Here is a 21,724-nt window from a genome sequence, read left to right as displayed (position 1 = left end):
AAGAACCAAATACCTCTGAACCCAGAAGTTTGGTTTCAAAAGGAAAAAAAGTGCATTAAATCAAAATGACATGTTCCATCTGACAAAACCTTTAAAAACATTTAAACCATTAAAATTTAAGTTGAATCTGAACTGACATTTTATTTCATAAAGTTACATCACATAAATACAAAACCTAAGAAAAACATAAGTATGATTAGATTATGTAATGTCATGTGTATTTGTACATGTGCAATTTTCCAGCAGTAGAAAGCTTCATTTTGATCAGAGCATAACATGTTAAATATTGCAAAGCTCAAGACGTAAGAAAATTATGTTCCTCATCATGAAATAAAAATCACTTTGTGTCCATTGCTCCATTTTATCAACTAATGTCAGTCGTCTACAGTCCGCAGCAGCTGTTAAGTGTCTTCTTTGGGTTAATCTGATTCAGTCTGACCTGAGAATCTGATTGCCGTCTCAGTCTGACATTTTTCTTTACTTCTCTGTGGAAGATGGAAAAAGGCATGTTGCTATGCTTTGTGGAGGAAAAACACCTTAAACCCAAACTATGTGGCCTCCTACCTTGCTAGATGAAGCACAGCTTCAACAACGTTGGTTCCCTCTTTGGCACTTGTTTCACAGAACAAGGCACCGTATGCCTGTAAGTGAAGTGCAGACAAATCTGAGTGCGGTCAGTTTATTTAAACATCTGGGAGGCTAGGCGTCTATAAACATTCTTTCATCTGACAGAATGAAAACATACACACCTTGGCCAACTTCTCTCCGTGCAAACTGCTCACGCAGCCTCCCTCTCCAAGCTGCTCTCGAAGGTCCACCTTGTTTCCAATAACACACATTGGGATTTTCTCTTCTGTTGAATCCTGCATAAAAACAAAGCACACTGACAAATTACCCCCCCTGCAAAAAACAATATTTTACAATCAATATGTATCAGTGACCATTTTCACAATTACCTGAATCTGATCCACCCATGCTCTGATGTTAAGGAAGCTGCTTTCTGAAGTAACGTCATAGAGCAACAGGACTCCATGAGCCTTACGAAAGTAGGACCTGGCAATACTACGGAACCTAAAGTGAAAACTATTTTTAGTCCACAGTATTTTCTATTCAATAAAAAAAAAAAGAAAAAAAAGAACATGTTGACATGTTTTTATTATTATTCCTGTTGCTGCTACCTCTCCTGTCCAGCTGTGTCCCAGATCTGTAGACTTGTCTTCTCTCCATCCACTAGCATCCTCTTCACCTGGAAATCAACACCTGTGAACCAAAACACTGCAATGTGAAATGAAGGATGCATCAGTGTTTTCTTAAAAGTGGAGTTTTTGCTGTGCCACTCACCCAGTGTTGTTTGAATGTCTCCTCTGAACTCATTGAGTGTCAGTCTCAGTAAGAAACTAGACTTCCCAGCTCCTGCGTCTCCAGCCAAAACCAGACGGTACATTGGCACTGGTTCCTCAGTTTCTTGTATGTCTGCTTCTGATGGCTGCATAAATAGAACAAGATAACATCACCCAATTTTATGATTTAAAAAAAAAAAAAAAAAAAAAACTATCAATATTAATTTATCAAAAAAAAAAAAAAAAAAAAAAAAAAAAAAAAACTGTTGAGACTGTAAAATTATTTTCCAATTTAAGGCAAGGTAACTGTACTTCAATGTGTAGTTTGCTGCTCCACACTGTAATGGTAAGTTACATGCTGTTAAAACAATAGCTATATCCTAATAAAATTAAAAGGTATGTTCACATTATTATGAAAAACAGCTTGTGTGTGTGCCACCTCATCATTGTGTATGAGGGCATTGTGAATGTAGGCATTGTGAGAGTTCAACTCAGGGATACACCCAAAGCTCAAATTGGTGGGTGCACTGGATCACTCCTGGCCACAGGTAGAATAGAAATTAGCCTACTTATGTTCCTGAGTCTCCAAAGTGTCAATGTAGGGTGAGAGTTTAAGTTTGGAAATTATATCTGTACAGAACTAAACATGTCCTGAAAATCATTAAATGTGCATTTATGGAATTGTATTAAAAAGCTAGACCATTTTACCTTTGTGGAAAAAGCCGACAAACGTCTTCGTAGGGATGATGCAATGGAACTCGCTCTGCTAGGAGTCACTGACACCGCAGCTTCAGATTTTACTTCCGATATCTGTTGGAGACAAAGAAAATACCATTAGAAAGTCCTGAGACTCAGCTGAGCTCATATTGGCATTATGTGATGCTCATATGTGTTCCAACCTCGACATCCGATGGGACATCGGAGTAACTGTGGTGCACAGTTTCCACCGAGCTACTACTGTCATCACTGTCATAATCACTGCCTGTGCTCTCAGCTGTGTCCATTGGCAAAGAGACACCACTATCCAGGTACATATCAGCCCAGGTGGCCACATCAGAATAAGCTGTTTTGCTGCAATCCTGCTCTAAGCTGCACCAAAGCACAGACACAAATACTGGTTTTAGCTGTGACAATTTAATTCAGAGATCAATCTGCAGAGTCACAGAGGTTTGTCTGAAAAAAGAAAAATACCTGCTGTGGTTGAATGTGCTCTGTCGGAGGGGCTTCATCCTGCGAGCTGGGATGACGTTTTGGGGAGACAGCTGTTGAACAGATTAGAAATGTCAGGGAGTTAAGTTTTTTGTTAAAAACACTTGCACTACACAACTCTTTATTGTCAGCATCTACCAATGGGTATAAAGAAAGGTGACATCAGCAAACAACATACATACCCTCCTTTTAGCTGCAACAGCTTCACTGGCTAACGCAGAGCGCAGCCCGTCATTACTGTCGTACAGCTTTTTATTCATTTCCCTGTGTTTAAAGAAATACAACACATGGTCACATGCTTGTACTGTAAATACTGCAAATACTGCTGGTTTATTTTCAAGCAACAGTTGTGTGGAAACAAGTTTTTTGGCAGTTCACAGTTCTCACAAATTATAGAAAAATAAATTCTGACATAGGCCTATTTGGCTTTTTATTTGGCATTTATAAGCACTATTTAAACATCTAATAAACTATAACAAAGTAGTTGTACAGAGATACTGTATGAGGCCATTTTTTATAAATTATAAAACATGTACACTGTACTTCTAAGGCTAGAGTTAAAACCTTCCTTTTTGACAAAGCGTATAGTTAGGGCTGGCCTGAACCATCCCTTAGTTATGCTGCTATTGGCCTAGACTGCCCGAGGACCACAGTGCACTGAAGTCCCCTCCCCCTCGTGTGGTTCACATAGTTTAAAATTTCTGCTTCCACTAAACTGCACATATAATATGCAACAGTGGACAACAAAGGATGGTAATTAACCGCTTTTTCTGAAACACTTGACATTTTACCTAACAAATCTGTTTGTTTGCTTGAAACATACCCATCCATGCATTCCTGATTATCGCACCAAGAATAAAACTCTCCACTAGACAGCTTTATCAAATCTAAGACACACTTACTGGAGGAGCTGAATCTGACTGGAGTATGACTGATATTCCATAACCATCCTCTTCAAATCATCTGTTTCTCTGTAAAAAAACAAACAAAAAAAAAAAAACAAAAAAAAAAACAGATGTAGCTATATACTGGAAGCAAGGTCACATTTTGTGTGCGTCATACATGAGGGGGGCTTGGCTTTCCAACACTGCCTCACCTTTCATGTTGAGCTTTCTGATCTGCATACATGTTCTTCAGCTTGTCCAGCTCTGAGTGCAAAATGGAGATGTTTGTCTGTGCTTGCAGCAAGGATGTCCTCAGCTGCTCATTTTCCTGTTATGAGATTAACTGAATAAATGGGGCAATTCTCTAAAACCAAAAAGTAAGTATTAAACTAAACTAAACTAAAAACAGTCAATATGGCTCACAGTACCTGAGAGAGATCACTGATTTGTCTGTTCAGTCTGACCACCTCCTCCTTTGAATGGTTGAATTCAGAGTCCTCTTGGCTCTTGAGAATAGACATGTACACAAGTACTTTGTTAAACAAGTTTAGATGGTGATGGGGTAATACGTTTTAATACTGCATTAAAAATTATGATCAAAAGTGAAGTGAAAATTGTTACAAGTTAAAAAATGTACTTGTCAGTGCTCTATAATAAACAGATTTTTGGCAATAAACTAATATTAGCCTGTACATTGAACCAGCTACTTTATCAATCTAGCTCCATCTAGAGGTAGAAAAAAGTAACAGCTTCCACATTTCTGAAACATACAGACATGGAGTATGCTCTGCATGTAATTTGAGGGAAATTATTTCCATACTGATACACATTTGAGGCAATGTGTCATTTGGATTGACCAAGCTCAATCTTTGGCACTGCATATTTCACCCTCAAAGACTGGTATCATTAAACATTTCTCTGTTGGTTGAAATGTGGTGTAGTGGGAACCTGCTTGAGGTGTAGCAGCATTAGGTTGCACCTGTTTATAGCACCACTGAAACACAATATGATACAGGTGAGTCATATGTTATCAGGGCTCCAATTACACACAAAGTTATTGCATTTAAGTTGTTTTATTTCCTCTGACATATGCAGACAATGGGAAGGTTTGCTTAATGTCTGTAATGAATAGGAGACTAGAGACTACTGCCATGCAATCAAGAGTAATTGCATTTTTCATTCTTTAATTCAGATCACTGAACCTCTCTATGTTGCTCGACAGTCTTCATTTTCAGTAACCATCATCTGTCACCATTTGGAAATTTGTGAAAACACCGGCTGCCTGAGAGATCCAATCAAAATTGCAGTTTTTAACCTGCTGGATAGGTACCTACTGTGGCTGTAACACAAAGATACATTTGTGTATACAGATACTTTGTTCACCCATTAGTCATGCTGCTCTCCACTGTGTAGCTACTGCAGGTACATGCCATGCAATCAACTCCAGAATATATTAATAAGAAAAAGCAACTATAAAAGTGCACTGTGTTCTGGCAGATAATCAGGCAGGACAGGAAACACATGTAGCTGGATTGAAAGCATAAACAGTGGGGACCAGCATGGCTAGAGTTTGAAAATTAATGAGGTGAGGCAAATTCATGACTGGAAGCAAACAGCAAGTATCTCTTCCCCTGTTCTTCATTAAATGAGTGTGGGGCTCATTTCTGACCGACTGCACTTTAAGGCACTGCCCTGGAATAAGTTAGCCCCCGTAGTTACACTAGAGCTGTCAATTTATGATCAGACCATCTTGGATGCATTTTAGTGCAGGTAATGGAGTTATACTATGAATGCAAATGTCTTTGATGGCATACTTTTAACACTATACAGTGGAAAGCATAAAATCACAAGTCCCCCAAAAACAACTGACGCAAGTTTCTCTTATTGTTTATCTCTGCATTGTGACAGATTTTAATCTTTGTTTCCAATGTTGTTTTTCACATTTTTTCCCCAGTATATTCCATTGGAATATTCTCACTGTGTAGTCAACTTTTCTGCAATATCTAATGTGAGTGGTGAAGCATAATTTAATCACAAGAGGTCACCAGAGGCAAATTTGCAATGCAGTTGACTGCAATGAATGACCAGTCCTCCTCTTCATCTAGGTCCTGTAGATATACTATATGTGGAAGCAATATTTTTGTCTTAGCAGGGATTTAAAGGTGCTTTTTGACATATCACCTAAAAATGTGGAAAATATCAAAGTGAAAAGCCCTTTGTCTAACTGGTACCGTGGGGTTTGCTAGTAATTAAGACAGAGCTGCACATACTGGAGCTTTTGTGTTCTGCTTCTAGTACAGTACTTTCTTTCATGCTGTAAGAAACACTAACCCTGTACACTAACCCTCACACAATCTGTTTACCATAGAAGAATAAAGTAAATGCATGTTTAGTGCTGAAACCTACCTTTAACAATCTTTCAACATTTGCGTGCAGGTCTGCAACCTCATTCTCATGCTTCCTTTGCATGGCAGCCATAATTCCCTCCATTTTCTTACGCTCCTGCAACATAACACCAAAACAGTTAGAGGTGCTTGCCACCACTGGTTTTAAAGAGGGGCTTTCATTTGGCTTTACAGAGGCTCTTTGTGAAGGGACATATAACCAACTGCTGTTTACTGCACCACAAATATGCAGGTACCTCACAAGAATCAAATGTGTTAAAATGTTCGCTTTATTATGAAAAAAAACTTTATTCTAGTCTGTTTCTTTGTGCACCATTTATTGATTAAAGCCAATTCATCTGGTTTGAGACATTTACTAAACACATTTTAACATATCACAAGACCAAAAGTCCACTGTAAATCCTGCAGATATTTCACTCACCTCATCTCTCACTTTCTCTTCTGTTCTGGCAAGTTGTTGCTGTATATCATCCTCAAGTTCTGCCAGCTGACTGTTATTCATCTCCTCAACTCTATTAAACAGAACAGTATGTTCAAGGTTTTGCTGGCAAGCTCAGGTCTGCTGAATCAATGTGAATTCTCCAACTAGTCCAAGAGATTAATACATCAAGGGGGAAAAAAAAGGCTGCATTCACCTCCATAGCTCATTTCCACCTGACTGAGTTGACTTCGAACATAGAGTACTGCAGTTGTGACTGCTCCGCTCTTTTCAGACATTATACTGTACGTCTGCACTAAAACCATGCAATCTCTCAATAATATATTACAAGTTTTATTTTAGTTTTAATTTGACATCAAAACTTCAATGGCCTGCTTAAACAACAAATAAATAAATGGGAAAAAATTCATTGAAGGATTACGAGAATGGCATATTTCCTACTTCCTTGCATGAGGAATGTCACCTTTCTCATGCCATGCAGTTACTGAGCCACAGTAAGCGCTTAGACACGTGTGTAAGACTGAAATTCAATAGTTGATTCAAAGGTACTATGTGAGAGATTACCTCAGATTTAAAAGGAAATTATCAAAGGACTTTGTAAGGTTTTTCCAATACAACCTGCACTGAGTATAACCCATACAATCCCTGTTGTTCAGCTTGCCAGTAACTACTATTTAACAAAAAAAAAAAAAAAAAAAAAAATTATATATATATATATATATATATATATATATATATATTTCACCTCACCTGCATCTCACCTCTTGTTGGTTAGTTCTTATTTAGGCAAAACCTTTGCATTATTTAGGACATTATTATCAACTCAGCAGGACAACTGGGTACTGAAGACAAAGAGCATGGCGGTGGACTACAGCTTTTATAATGACCCATCAACAACAAGCTTGAAAGACCCAGCAGAGCAAAAACCCCAGCATTTGTCCTTACCTCTTTAAACTGGTTTCGAGTTGTTCACACTCCAGTCTGTTATCCAGGCTTTGACTGATCAGAGAGCGTGTGATTTCCTCATACTGCTGCAGTAGAGTCATGTTTGCAGAGGAGTGAATGGTCTGGTACAGATCAGCCAGCTGCTCCCTGAGACTATGTGAGGAGAACAAATACTCACTACCAGCAATGAACAGGTCAGTGCCATTCTCCTAAATCTCTTTGTTACATAACATTATGAAAGTAAGTAAATAAAAGATTAATGCATAAATGCCTCCATAATGGAAGCAGTATGCTCTGACAAAATTTGGTAATATGTTAAAGAATTATGTTAAAAATCACCAAACTTGGGAGATAGTCTACTTGTACAGAAGCAACAATATGATGACTTTAAATGCTGCAAAGGATGATTATTTATAGCTTTAACAGCACAAAGTACCCCCACAAAGATTTACCAATATAAAAAATGTACTTATCCCCACTCACACTCAACTTTAAGATCTATAGCAGCTTGATAAATGTTTTGTTCATTTTTTGTAATTTTATAGATGACGTGGCTATCTGTAACCTCTTCCAAAATAAAACGCCTAGTTGACACAGATGACCTATTTACTTAAATTGCCATTTTATTAGGAGCACTAACCACAACTAAATATAAACTAATAATTCATCCAATTTTCATTAAAAGTTAGAGATTTTTACTTTGGAGTCATTTTGAACGCTGTACTGGTACCGTTGAATTATACTGTGATATTATAGCAGTCGGAAATTTTTAAGTACTTACTCCACCCCATTTATAGGTAGTTAAACACCGCTCTGACACAGTAGTTTGATAGAAACTAAAATAAAATTTAAAAATAATTCATAAGTCTTTCCCAGGCCTTTCACTTTCATCTTACGGTCTTCATCAAGTAATAAAGTCGGCTCAGTTGTCATGGAGATGTCGCACATAATTACGGCTCGTGACAAGAACTAATTGAGTCAGGCAGTGGGATGGGACTGAAAGCTCAGGGAAAAAGGCCAGTAAGGGGACCTTGAGTTTTATCATTCGGATGTATTAACATTAGTTAATTCCGTTTCTCTGATGACTGGCCGTTTAGAAAAGAGTGCTAAAGATAATAAATGTAGGCTACATGTAATTTTAAAAAGTGCTGTCCTAAAATTAGCTGGCTACCTTTAGGTTTCACACCTGTAGCTAGCTAACTTGTTAGTTACCTGTGTGGACGGGCAGAACACTTCTTATTAAATTAGGCGTTTATGTGTAACGTTCTCGTTACTTCTGTGTCAGCCTTTACGAGTCACCAGGACTGTGATGAGAAAGTGAAAATAAAGTAATTAATCCGTGTTTCAGGTAATGAAATGAAGAAAAACGACCAAGGATTGAGGTTTCCAGCGCAGCCGTTAACGTTTGGCGTTAGGTAGCGTTAACAGTTAGCAGTAACGTTAGCTAAATCCTGGTTAACACCGACTGGGCAGCCGGATGTTTGTTTCTTACCTTTCTGACAGGAGAGACTCCGCATCTACTCTGTCCACAAACTCTGCCCCGGGGCAGTCTTGGTTTTGTGCTGGTCCAGCGACGAAAGACGCCAAGTCTATAGTCTGTGAAACTTCCTCAAACTTGGAGGAAAACTTGCTGTAGTCGATGTATCCGTCTTCGTCCGCGTCGAACCTGTCGAACAGCGTTCGGATCTGGCTTTCCGGGACGTTAAGTTCACGACAGACAACTGTGAAGTCCTCGTATTCAATCTTACCGGACTTGTTCACATCACAAACAGAAAATAGTCTCCGAAGGCTGGGTCGGTCCATACTTACGACTAAAAACACATACAAAGAATATAAAAAGTCAAGTTAAAATGTAACTCAGCTTCTCTCCCGAACTAACTTAAAGCTGCGCGTCGGTCACAAAAGTTTGTATTGAGCTTCAATTAAACCCTCACGTTAAAGAGGCGCCCATTGGCCCAGATCTCAATGTAGGCGGGTGTGATTAAAATGAATGGACCCCAACCTAACTTGATCATTACACAGCTTCATCACCGTACAGGTGTGAAGCATGGCGCGCGGTGGAGCTCTAACTAACTAACGCAATAGCAATAGAACAGATACGCAAGTGCCTACCTCTGTTTGTCTTTCAGGTGTGTGTTGTGCATGTGTGATTTGTATCAGACACTCCTCTTTGTTTCCCCGAGTTTGCAGAGAGTGTTTCTTACTCCACCCTATGAGAATGGACCTGGGAAAAGTACTATTAAAACTTCTATTTGACACTGTGGCCAAGCAGTTACTGACATAAATAGGAAAAAAAAACAAACAAAAAAGAATGTGAAGAATGATATAATAAATTGATATAATTATGAGCTATTCAAATAAAAAAAAATCAATTGAATCTTTATTTGAAAAATTAAAATAAAGTGCTTTTATATACAATACAAAAAAAAACTAGTGATGTATTTATTATACAAAAAAAATTCACAATATTTTACATTGGCAGCTGAATTTACAAAACAATTTTACATTTTACATAAGAAAACTCTTTACTTACAATACATGTTGACAAGAATTGAAGCAACTTGTACTGTCACAAATAGAAGGCCTGACTATAGTGGTTCATTAAGAGACAGCAGACAACAATACTTTCACTGTGGCTCTAATAGTTTAGTCTTTTTTTTTTTTAGAAAAAAGCATGTTCAGTCCCTGCACATATTTTACCAAATCACTGCCCCTTATATTTATTCTGCATTTAGCAAATGTAATATTGTTCTTATGACAGCCACTTCACCAAAAGCTGCCATTTCTTTATGTTTTTAGTAACAGTCAAAGCATGAATTGTTCATATTGCATGATTGATTATAGCGCACCAGTCTTTGAAATCCCATTTGCAGCGCCATTTACAAGAACTGAAACATAATACTAATGCTTATCTATAATTTAATATTTCAAAATCAGCCAGTGGTTATCTGTGTGCTACAATTTAAAAATACAAATGTTTATCCCTGACAGAGGTTTAAGCCACGCAACAAAACAAAACAAAACAAAACAAAAAAAAAACGCCTCATGAGCACATACTGTACAAAGCTGACAGTATTAAATTACATGTATTCAACATTTTCACCCTTGTTTCTGAGCATGGCCAATCCTGTCACACCTGCAATGTAGCATCTGACTCTATAGCACTACTACCTGGTTTGTTTATTGTCCCAAGAGGCACATCTCTTGATTATTGTTTCACAAGTCATTATCAATTTCCCCCTAAAGCAGATTTGTTATCAAATCTGTAACCTGTATTGTACTAAGGCTTTTCAACATCATGTGCAAATCCAATGCTTTCTCAGTCAACCAGTATGCCTTTTAAATTTTGTTGGCCACCTTACAATACTGGAGCCACACTAAGTCTTCAGTAATATTGTATGACATGAAAAATGGTTTCAACTTCTATTGATATCTGCCTCAAAAATTAGATGGATCATATGGTTTGTAATTAATTATCTTCTGGATAGGCATAATCAAGAGAATTAAAATGCACAAATCCTATGTTTATTACTGGATGAGAACGAGTTATTGCTTTTATGGTTGCCTTTAAAACCATTTAAGCAAGCAGAGGGCATATCTTTCCATTCATAAACACTCATCAATTCATGTGTATATCAAAGTTGAGGCTATACAGTTGTGTGTTATTTAAATCAGACTATGAATAGGTTTAGAATTTAAGCATTTATCATTATTTCCTTTTAGGAATAGTGTAACTGTGATGACTAAATGTTGCTCTGTGAAAGAACCATTTGGCCATAAAATCATGATATATACTTATAATTTATCATGTTGAGATAAAGTAATAACTACAGATATACATATTGTATTGGACCCTCATCTCTTGTTTTCGTAATGCCAGCCTTTCATAATTTCATAATCCCCTTTCCTAAAATACACCAAAATGGCTAAAGTCTCTTGCATACTTACAGTTAGCATAATAAGAGCAAGTGTGTGTGTGTGGGTGAGTATTTGCAGTGCCGCTGCTCCTAAAGTAATTAACAGCGCCAACACCTTTGTGCTTACTCAGTCTCGAGGTGAGGTTTTCATGGTGTTTACCCCACTTCACATTATTTACTTTGCATAGACTGCCTATCTCATGAAGAACAGCATGATAATACCTAGAATGAGCATGTTTACCCTTTTGTTGAAAGAAAACTGTGTCGAAAGTCAGGTTTTTACAGAGGAATATTTGTATTCACTAATAATACCTATGCTTAAAAACATGTTTTCATTTATGATTACATAATCTTTGTTTTTGGTTTGTAGTGATTGAGGTGGTGAGAATGTCTACATTTCCACTGAGGTGACTGCTTGTGTGTCAATTTGTATATAACTGAATATGAACTCTTGTTTTCTCAATTCTTGCTGCATTTCAATGTTTTATTATAGCCTAAACAATAAGTATTCTTGTGTGAATACTTACTACCTACTAAGAAATTGTGACAGGATTTTTTTTTTTTTTTTCATTTCTTGTCTGCCACGAACTTGTTAGTGTATATTCTGGTATGAGTGCTTACTTTGCTACAGTACAGTACATAGTGCATAGCCTCAGCAAAGGGTAGGCTTTTACCAGATGACAGAATGAAAATAAATCAGCAGACAGTGTCTGCTTTTCGGGAGAACATGTTTGACTATCACTCTGCCTTTCAAAGCATCACCAGTGAATAACATGGACGGAATGAGTGGTAATGCAATGAAGTTCACTGAATTATGGTTGAGATGCCAACTCTACATTTGTTACATTCCCGTGAGCTGTATGTGAAAGCTTCAAAAGTCTGAAGGCAAACTGGATCGTCTTTCGTGTTCTTTTGAATGCACTTGAATAAGGAGGAGTGAGAGAAGAACTTATTGAAATGAACATGAACCACAGGGACCGAACAAAAAAGACAAAGTGCAAAATCTCTTTAATGAAAAGTCTCTCCAAGAAGAGTCTGATGTTCCTCGGATTTTATGAATTTTGTCTTTCTCAACAAGTGCACTCCTTTCAGTTTAAATGAGGTGCTCCACATGACATGAATCTGACCTCACACTATGGAGTCCTTAATCTCAGAGCCCAGTCTGACCCGTGGCCTTGGGCATGTGGGAGAAATTTCTACGTGGCTCTCTTTAAAGTTCAAAGGCCTCTTATCTGACTCCGAGAAGCTCTTGCTGTTGTCGGGCGATGAGCACTCGTGTGGTGGAGTGCTGCATATGTAGTTGTCATTAAGGGTCTGGTAGCCCTTGTGGTCTGATACTGATGCTGTAACTGTGTTTCCATTGAGCGGCAAGTTCTCAGCCGGTTTCCCCACTATTCTGGGCTTCTTCTGCTGCATGTTGGGACACTCTCCCTCCTTGAGCATGGACTTCATGTGGTCACGGTTCCTATAAATCACAAATAAAGAGAAGACCACCAGGGAAAACGCCAAGAGGGCACACACCACAATCAGCTCGTTCCAGTAGGTCTTAGTGATGATCTGCGGCGAGCGGGCCTCCCCTGGCAGTATGATAAACTCCTCCTGGGAGATCTGCGGCGTACGTGAACGGCCTGTCAGGGTGGTGCTCTCCTGCTTGGCCTCACCCCTTACACAGTAGTTTGCCAGCAGCTGTCTGAAGCCTTCCTCCACTGACCAGCACTCATAGTTTTCCTGCTTGTCAGCTTGAGCTACCACTACCAGCCCCCCCTCTGGACTGGGGTAATGGAAATGACCTGCACTCTCACTGAACTCCCACCTCCTCTCAGCCAAATTAGAGCGCAGTTTGCAAGGCAGTACTTTGAAAGTGTTGGCTGGGATAATGATCACCTGACATGATGACATTCCTGGAGAAAGACAAAAATAGATAGTCAGATAATAAAATAAGCTGTATCTGATGCAGAATTCATAGTAATAATACTATGACAATGATTATATTTGTAATGAAGACTCAAATTCAAGTACAAAATCTGGAATAATATAGGTTGCATGCTAAATCTATGATACTCTAGAGAAGAGGAGTTCACGTACGTGTAGGTGGAGGTTTAGGAAACCGTGGACTTGGCGCTGTTTTGTTGCAAATAGCTGATGTGTCTGCTTCATCTACATCCTGTTGCCAGGCACTGAAATACATACATTTAATCAGAAAGTGTGATTTTCAAATGCGGACTCGTAACAATTTTACACATCATGGAAATGTCTCTCTAAAAGCTTTCTCTGCAAAAATATTTGTAGATTATTGTGCAAAGGAATACATACTTCCTTGTTGAAGCCTGTCTGATATCCACACACTGCTTCCCGTTCCAGGCACAGTAAGGATCCCTGGAGAGGATGCATTCCCCGCAGCTCTGATAATTAGTGCAGTTAGCTACTGGGACCTCCACCAGTTCAGAGAATGAGGAAACATAAAGCTGACCCTGTGGAAGAGAGATGACAAAGCAGAGGAAAAGAAAGAAATGCCCCAAATAAAGTTACTGGGTTACTATTTTCATCCAGAATCATTCTCATCTGACCCTGATCTAAATACACCACAGTTAGCTTTTTCTATATACCAGTTTAATAGGAGTTTCTATGGCCTGAAGTAGAATTCAAAACGCAAAGACATGGAAAGATTCAGAAAGTGTCACAATTGCAGCTGTTAAAACCCCAGCTGTTTGCAGATCCCCCGAGAGAAAGTTGCATGTAATTAGCTCATTAAACATGAGGTCCGCTCGAGGCTGTGACTCTTCATGGATCATAGAATCTCTAAACTGCCAATAAAAACATTTACTGAGCTTGTTATTCTTTCACACCAGGACAAGGCTCTATAAAACAAACTGGACTTGTGTTCTGTCTCAGCTCTTCACTATACTGTACCTTTTCAGTGTCCAGCTCCATGTGCTGCACAGGATGGGAGTCAGGGAAGAGCACCATCTCCTCAATGATGTGCATCTTGCTGTTGATGTTAATAGCTTTATGAAGTCTCCCATCATCTAGAAAAGATATGAAATGACATAAAGTTCCTGAAGGCTGTGGACAACACAAGGTGATACAAAGGGGATGATGGGTTTGCTTTTAGTGGGATTTTGAGTATTTGTGGCCCTTACCTGTGCCAATGAAAAGCACATTATAGGCCTTGTGTGCTGCCTGGACTCGGTGGACAGCAATCTGGGTGTAGCGGACATTACGTTTCAGCAGGAGAGGTTGGCTGCGGATCACGCTGTCCATCAGGAAGTGGTCTTTGACAAAATTCAGCACCTTGTCTGGCATGTGCAGCGAGGAGTAGATTCCCTGCTCTCTTGCAGCATTTGTGATGCACTGTGGAGGCAAGATAATAAGTCACATTTCTATTCACTTACACTGGAAAATGACACACTGCAGCTATGCATACCCTCTTTTTTCACATTTTTCACTGATTCAGCTGTGACAAGCCTGTCAGGAAATGAAAGCGACAGTGGTTTGATAAGAATCATGTTTAGGAAGAGAGGAGGCTAGGGTTTTTATTGCTCAAGCCTTGATCACCAGTCAAAATTCAGGATGTGACTGATGAGGAGACAGGAATGTGCTGTATGAAACCCCTCATGCAGCTGACATGACATGTTGCTGAGAATTAACATATGTGTGTCTACTCTCCAGCAGAGGGCAGCAGGCAGGTACTCACCGCTCCAGGCCGAGGCTCTGGGACTGGATGGTTGTATGTGTACCACTGCTGGGTCTCTCGGTTGACCTCTCGATATCGCCCATTGAATGCTTTTTCCACCTGGTCCATAGTGAAGGAACACACTGCAGAGCTTCCTGAAGCACCCTTGTACCTTTAAAGACATAAACAAGCAACTTAACAACACTGATCACTAATTTATTTTATTCTGATCTTATATAATCTTTAATAAACATATCTGGAGTACAGATGGAAGGTAACTAGAGGCCTAAAAAATTTTATTATTATGCAACATTTCTGTCCTTAAAGGTATTTTGGTTTCTTTCAGAACATTTTAATAGCTTACAGTGTGCCAAATCTGTACAATATACCTGAAGTTATTAGTTTCATTTGTGCAATGTCTGATTTAAAAGTTAGCCCTCACCACTGAGATGTGAAGACTCCATAAAACACAGTGTTCTTCCAGTCCTCAGGGCTGGGTGTCAGCACAAACATGTCTTGAATTATGTTGAATGGGAAACCATCATCAGGCAGAGAGCACAAGAGCTGAGCCTTCAGGAAGGTTGTCCACTTCTTCTGCAGAACTCTCTCACCTCCCATGTCACCCTGGAAAACAAATAATTTAGGTTTAAATTCTTGTTCTCTTGTAGCCAGTAGAGGGTGCAAGAAGATAGGGTTGACACCTGTCTGCAGTGCTGACTGTTGACAATGCCTCTGCACTGACACAGAGGTGTGATTTAATAGGATCTGACAGGCTTATAAAAGGCTTGAAAAAAGAATGTGTACCTTATGGTGTGCTGCCGTGGCATACCTATCATACCTTAACATAAATGTACAACACATATTGTGCATTGTATTATATTTTTAAAAACTGTTATCTTTATCTTCTTCATGAGTGAAAACAGAAAAGCTCAATAGTGAAGCAGTTTTAAACTGACATAACATTATTTTCTTAAAGTAAAACCATAATGAACAAAATCAGTTGTGCTCGTAACACTGATATACCATGAGGCAGCAGACTTCTAGGTTATGAAAACAATGCTCATCACTTAAAAAAAAACACTATTTGAGTAGGGCAAATGCTGTTAAATGAAAAATGAAGAAAAAAAAGCCTTCGAAGTGATGTGAGCAGCATGGGACCTCTTTGACATGAAAACTAATTTGGCTACACAGATTGTATGACTGGATATCTGAGGAAATTAGATAGAACTTACATCTTTAAACCTCTGTGTGAAAGTAATTTACATTTATTTTGAGGTATGACTCTAAAAATCCTATATTCAACAGCAAGTTACAGGTCTCACGGTCTCACGAAGATGATTATATACAGTATGTTTTACCTACACTAAGCATAAAGATGAGAGACCTGGGATTAGAAGTATTACATTAATCTGAGGAAATGGCAGTGCTGGATGGGAAGGGAAGTGACACATGACCAACAATGAGCTTCTGAAGTAATTACTTTTTGTAGTAACCCAGGCAGATAATGAGGAACATACAGTATATTCACTGGTCATCCTGGTTGAACCTAGATTTATAATTTAATGCCACCCTGTGCATAAATGGACAATTGAATAATTGAAGCAAATGCATCCCATTCATTAAACTCTTGTAAAAGCAGCCACTGTTCAAAAGGCTGTCTGTAACGCCATGAACATGGTAGACAGTAATGGCTTCTTTCTGGGAAACCGAACAATCCTGCAAATGAGAAGGTGCTTTGTTTTGTTTGTTTCTAGCAAAACATTGTTTATCATTCCATAGTGAGCCTCAATGAAGTGGAACCTGTGTACTAAACACCTGAATAAACAAAGTCAGGGGATTGCAGCCAACGCAAATTTAAACAGGGGTATTAAGAAGGATAGGGATGGGATTCATAATATGTTTGAACAAAAATCACTATTACTTAAATGAACAGACACTTATCTTCTAAGCATTCACCCCATTTCAAAGTTTATGTTTTACATTTACACTTTTTAATTTTTTACACTGTGAAGCTAACTAAAACTGATGCATCATTACTCATTTCTTTATGGGTAACATGCTACATGGGTCAATATTTGTATAACTCTGTTAATTAAATTTGTATTTGAAATCAGATGTATGGAAAAAGTGAGTGAATAAATAAACATAACCTTCAGGCCCATGTCTGTATGTACTGTAAAAAAGGCCTGTGATTCACAGCTGGGCTTTCTGTGGCACAGCCTTGGGGTTTATAGTTGACGCACATACTGTAGATGATGTCGTACGGACATAACAGCAGCATGGCTGTCAGGACACACACACACACACACACAACTGGAGACAGTTTACAGCTAAAAATAATAGAGATAAAGCTGTGATTGCTAAAAACATTTCATTTAGATGGTGTCAGAGGGCAAAGTTGAAACACAAAAATGTCCTTGTCATCCAAAAAAGACAGCTTTAACTTCTCATATTTTCTCTGATGTGAATGTCCTCCTTGGACAGCGATAAACATGACTGTTTTCACAGAGACAAGCATCAGTCTGATCTGGAGGACTGGTTTGTGATGTTTGCAGAACCATAAAGTAGACCATAAAAAAACTGAAAAAATACTATATGAGGTGAGGTAAAGCTCTTGTGCTCTATTTGGCTACTGAGTCCTTTCTGAACACAAATATTTGGTTAAATATGATAAGATTTGAATGAGGAAGGGCTCTGTAGAGAAATAATCAATATAAAGGGACTCACACAAGAGGAATGTTTTTCTATAACAAGAAAACCTGCGTCAGTGCACACAAGGAATGTGAGCTGTGCTAGTTGTATTTAAACCCTGAGCAGCTTTCAGATAACTAAATATATGACGGTATAGGAACATGTACTGAACACAGACAAACCATCTTCCTAGTGAGATGGATTATTATAGTGGTGGGAGGGGTAGCTCAAGGGTATAAAGGCCTGTTTAGATGGACTATCTGTCTTCAAGCATCACTCACCTTACACACGCGAGCAATGCGTGACACAACGGTGTTGTCAAAGAAATCAAACTCCTTCCCTGCTTCACTAAAGAAGAAGTAAATCTTATTGTCATCGCCCACTAGGTTGCCCTTGGGCAGGCTCTCCTGTATGTAGGCAGAGCCGACAAAGGCTGGGTCTGAAAGAAAAACATGAACAACACTGTCAATCTAAAAAATATGTATGTAGATACAGAATACAAATTCTGGCATCCACCTCTAAATTCAAAATCCAGTTGCAACAGGGACTCTGACAAGTTGCACATAATGGTACTTTTCATCTATATGTTATACTGACTAATGTTTAGCATTTTTATTATATGAAAATAAAATGCAAGCATTGCCTTTCAGTACCTTGAAGCCAGTTAAGTGAATTTTCTGTTTTTAAAGCAGTTCCTTGGCTTAGACTCTTGTATATGATTGGTTCATTTCCTTGGAAATTACTGACTGTACCAGCATACAGCTCTCCATCTGCAACACAGTGAAGAAGACCAGCATAATCACAGTGTTTAGCACAAGGGAAGGGGTTATTTGCGTCATACAAAGTAATGAAATCCAGAGGTTGTGTCTCAGTTTGTCTCCATATCAACCACCTGTGTCTGGTTGCTTTACTGATTCCCACAGAGGCTTCTATAAATCAAAAAACATTTAAACAAAGCTTGATTTTAATGACAGCTGAAAGCCATTCTAAGACCCACCAGCCATGATGGCAGTGGACTTGTATTCAGGGTTGAACGGGCAGCGGCTTCGTCCATCCTCTGTAACAATCTCCCCAGTGTCGCTTTTGACGAGCGAGAAATCCGCAGTGTTCTGGAGGAAACACACCACATGTCACAAACTCAGTTGAAACGTGAAGCTGTAACCTGCTGTCACAGTGACTGCTATCTGTCTGTCACACAGCGAAAAGGTCAGGCAGTCTTATCCCTGTATGTCTGCTATTGGTCATTTTAAAAGGCCTTAAAGGATTTGGAGAAAAGCATTGAAAACTAGATTGATTCTTATATAACCTGATTACATGCATTAAATATTTTGATACATTTCCCTTTGGCACAGGAGATAATAAAATAATGCACATGTATTGTATTTAGCTGGGCAGGGCCTCGGCCAGACGGCTAAGTGGGCTGAGAGGCAGGAAGCAGCATGCAGCAGATTTTAGATGCTATTTCTCTACAATCTAATAAATGCACATCACATAAAAAAAACTGTTCTAACTTATCTTAATGAATGACACAGCTTTTTAGATGCTCACAGATATGCGCGAGTATGGTTGAGCTCCACAACAATCGGTCACTGCAACAGATCTGTTTCAGATAAAAACTTACTATGTAAGCACAGATGGGGCTGAAGGCATATGTTCCACACACGTACAGATGAGTGCTGTTCATACGTAGTAAAATCTTGATGTAGTTGAAGCAGTCCGTCTGATTTAGAAACACAGACAATAAATTTCATGAAAACGTATTTACCCATTTCATTTTCTTTACAGCTATAAAGGGATATACGGTAGATGATTAGGCTGTACTTATAAAAATAGAATTTGTGTTAAATCAATTTTCAAAAAAAATCACTGACATAAAAAATGTTTTTTTTATTCAGCCATTGAAAAAATACTTTATTTCCTTTCTCAAAGCCAGAACAGTTTACAGAAGCTTAGGAGAAAGCGAAGATAAAAATGCAAAGAAAACACAAATGACCCGTAGACTTTACCACAGTCCATTAAAGTAATTTACTAAAACAACTAATTGAGAGAGCTTGCACTGCAAATTGTATTTTTTTCCACCAAGATTTTTGCCATGTGTTTTCATACAGCCAATTTGAGATCAATTTCAATACTGAAATAAACACTGATCTCCCCTGCTAATGTGTTTCCTCTGACGGCAAAATAACAGATTAAAAAGGTCTAGGTCCGTGGTAGCGGAGCAACGGCTGATTAAAAAAAAAGAGTGTAATAGAGAAAAAGTTTGTATTAAAGGAAGGAAAAATCCATTGTTAGATTGTAGATTGGAAAGTTACCACTGGACAGGAAATTTCCAGGGTTCTGCCCTAGATCTGTCTCCAAAGTGCCATGCAACAATGGTCAACTTGACCAGTGAGGCAAACCAGCACCCATGTACAGGTGTTTACAGTGAATACAGTTCAGCTATTTAAGATTTACACCAGTAGTTCACTCACTTGCAGATCTTTGCCTTTAAAACTGCACTCATCTCTCTTCCTCTCTGGAGTTTTCCACATGAGCTGCAGGAGAGAAACGCTGTCAGACTCAGACTGTAGGTATAATACAGTAAGGTGTGTTATATTCACATTGGACTTCTGGGACCATATCATATTTATAACCACATTCATATTGTACATCTGGAATCCTATTATAACTACATCCATATTGAAACAGTATACTGTATCTGGTATTGCCTTTTACAAACATCAGCACACTGGCTCTTACATGTCTCTGTAGCTTGACTGCGCTGATATCAGATAGGTTGAGTGCAAAGAGAATCTCCCGAGCGCCAACATACAGCGTGTTGTCTTCTTTACTAAGGAGGAATGAGGTGTAGTTGAAGACTCCGTCAACGGTGAAACTTCTGGTTGTCCTCTCCTTTGCATCTGAACAGACAAAGATACAAATGCAAAAAGACAAGAGGTATAATTCATGAGTTAATGTGCACAGGTTGAACAAAAAAAAAAAGACATAATACAAAATATTTTGGTTGTTTAAAACCGTTAGAAGCTGCTGAAGACAGAAAATTCATGAAGGGAAATCAATAAACAAATTAATGCATTTTCAAGATGTTTTGGTGTGTGATCACAACATTTGATATACACCACAGATATGCTGGAGAGGGTCTGTCTTAATTACCCACAATCACACAATGTGCAACTCCTGACAAGCTTCACTGAACATCTAATTTGTATTTTGACAACTACACATTCCAAAAACACTTTGTGTGGTTTAACGTTGATGGGAATTTGTGACTTGAATTTAGATTTCATTAAAAAAAAAACAAAAAAAACACACGCACACACATAAAATTGCTCTGAATGACATAATCCACAAATCTGCAAGCATTTTTAAACTTTATTTTAAACAGTACAGCGGTCATTTGGTTGCATAAATATTGAATGTATTTAAATGTTTCACTACTCACATTGTTGAACTTATAACTTACTTACTAAGTAATACTACAGGAGATATACAGCACAGGTAAGGATCTGGCCTCATTAAACACATGCAAAACAGGTATGAAGATAAATCAGTGCATGTATGTGTGTGTGGTTTCCAAATCTTGTCATCTCCTCATCAGACACAAGGAAAAAGAAGAAAAATATAAAGAGAAAGCTCCTCATATTTCTCCTACAGTAAAGCAAGTGAATAGCTTTGTTCCACCCACGTTAACACCTCTTGTCTGAAGCCAAGGGTTAAATCATCAACTCTTCTTATCGCTACTTAAAAGGCCCATGTGTATCTCAGATTTACAGCAGCCTGGAGGCCTTCACTACCAGCCCAGCTTGAATAACTTGCCTTAATTGCATGCCAGCAAAAACAGAAGCAGGGAGCTGATGGAAGCTTGAGGTGACTAAAGCTCTGATACAGAACCTTTGCCACTGTAATGTGACACCATAAGAAAAATCAAAAGACACAAAACTCTTTAATTTTATTAGAGAAAATTACAATTTTACACCAAATGATAAATATTTAAATCACCCTTTTTTTAAATAAGGAATTGTTAATGTTTAATATTATCACTAAAATTATTAAATGGGTCCATAAAGTCACGCAGAGCATGAATTATATTATGGAATAACATCCATGATGCATTTAACTTGTTTTTCTTTAGCTGAGGTCAGGATGGCTGTTAGTAGAGATGATGTTTAACCACCTAAATGCATAAAGAAATAGAATATAAATGTGGGTTGAGAAAAAATT

At 38.4% G+C, this 21,724-nt stretch overlaps 2 protein-coding genes across 2 annotated transcripts in view; both read right to left on the bottom strand.

Annotated features, from left to right (window-relative positions):
• Nucleotides 1-382: 382 nt before the first annotated feature.
• On the bottom strand, nucleotides 383-9,343 carry rasef2 (RAS and EF-hand domain containing 2). The gene is made up of 18 exons (XM_026311641.1): nucleotides 9,335-9,343; nucleotides 8,715-9,033; nucleotides 7,223-7,375; nucleotides 6,260-6,350; nucleotides 5,840-5,935; nucleotides 3,862-3,939; nucleotides 3,646-3,761; nucleotides 3,452-3,520; nucleotides 2,732-2,813; nucleotides 2,532-2,602; nucleotides 2,240-2,429; nucleotides 2,049-2,150; nucleotides 1,342-1,486; nucleotides 1,179-1,260; nucleotides 957-1,071; nucleotides 750-863; nucleotides 565-641; nucleotides 383-485 (listed from the first exon to the last, which is right to left on the bottom strand). Exons 2-18 carry the CDS (start codon nucleotides 9,023-9,025, stop codon nucleotides 383-385), a joined length of 1,995 nt encoding a protein of 664 aa, XP_026167426.1. The 5' UTR covers nucleotides 9,026-9,033; nucleotides 9,335-9,343.
• Nucleotides 9,344-9,647: 304 nt separating this feature from the next.
• The window catches only part of sema4ba (sema domain, immunoglobulin domain (Ig), transmembrane domain (TM) and short cytoplasmic domain, (semaphorin) 4Ba), a 35,741-nt gene continuing 23,664 nt past the window's right edge, over nucleotides 9,648-21,724 (bottom strand). Inside the window, exons 3-15 of the mRNA XM_026311663.1 lie at nucleotides 20,243-20,403; nucleotides 19,975-20,037; nucleotides 19,125-19,223; nucleotides 18,501-18,612; nucleotides 18,157-18,273; nucleotides 17,785-17,942; nucleotides 15,255-15,436; nucleotides 14,834-14,984; nucleotides 14,280-14,490; nucleotides 14,050-14,165; nucleotides 13,453-13,610; nucleotides 13,225-13,316; nucleotides 9,648-13,040 (exon numbers count right to left, since the gene is read on the bottom strand). Of these exons, the coding sequence (XP_026167448.1) occupies nucleotides 12,268-13,040; nucleotides 13,225-13,316; nucleotides 13,453-13,610; nucleotides 14,050-14,165; nucleotides 14,280-14,490; nucleotides 14,834-14,984; nucleotides 15,255-15,436; nucleotides 17,785-17,942; nucleotides 18,157-18,273; nucleotides 18,501-18,612; nucleotides 19,125-19,223; nucleotides 19,975-20,037; nucleotides 20,243-20,403 (2,393 nt within the window). The 3' untranslated portion in view covers nucleotides 9,648-12,267. The remainder of the gene's footprint in view (nucleotides 13,041-13,224; nucleotides 13,317-13,452; nucleotides 13,611-14,049; nucleotides 14,166-14,279; nucleotides 14,491-14,833; nucleotides 14,985-15,254; nucleotides 15,437-17,784; nucleotides 17,943-18,156; nucleotides 18,274-18,500; nucleotides 18,613-19,124; nucleotides 19,224-19,974; nucleotides 20,038-20,242; nucleotides 20,404-21,724) is intronic.

This window comes from Mastacembelus armatus, chromosome 6 (assembly GCF_900324485.2).
Source record: "Mastacembelus armatus chromosome 6, fMasArm1.2, whole genome shotgun sequence".
In the NCBI taxonomy this organism is placed as follows: Eukaryota; Metazoa; Chordata; class Actinopteri; order Synbranchiformes; family Mastacembelidae; genus Mastacembelus; species Mastacembelus armatus.
This window is presented reverse-complemented; position numbering and strand designations above follow the sequence as displayed.

Excerpts from the sequence above, each read along its gene's own strand:
- rasef2 (XM_026311641.1), bottom strand. The coding sequence starts at position 9,025 with ATGGACCGACCCAGCCTTCGGAGACTATTTTCTGTTTGTGATGTGAAC. Across the intron at positions 5,936-6,259 it reads AAGAGAAAGTGAGAGATGAG|GAGCGTAAGAAAATGGAGGG; the intron begins GTGAGTGAAATA and ends GTTATGTTGCAG. Across the intron at positions 1,261-1,341 it reads AGACATTCAAACAACACTGG|GTGTTGATTTCCAGGTGAAG; the intron begins GTGAGTGGCACA and ends TTTGGTTCACAG.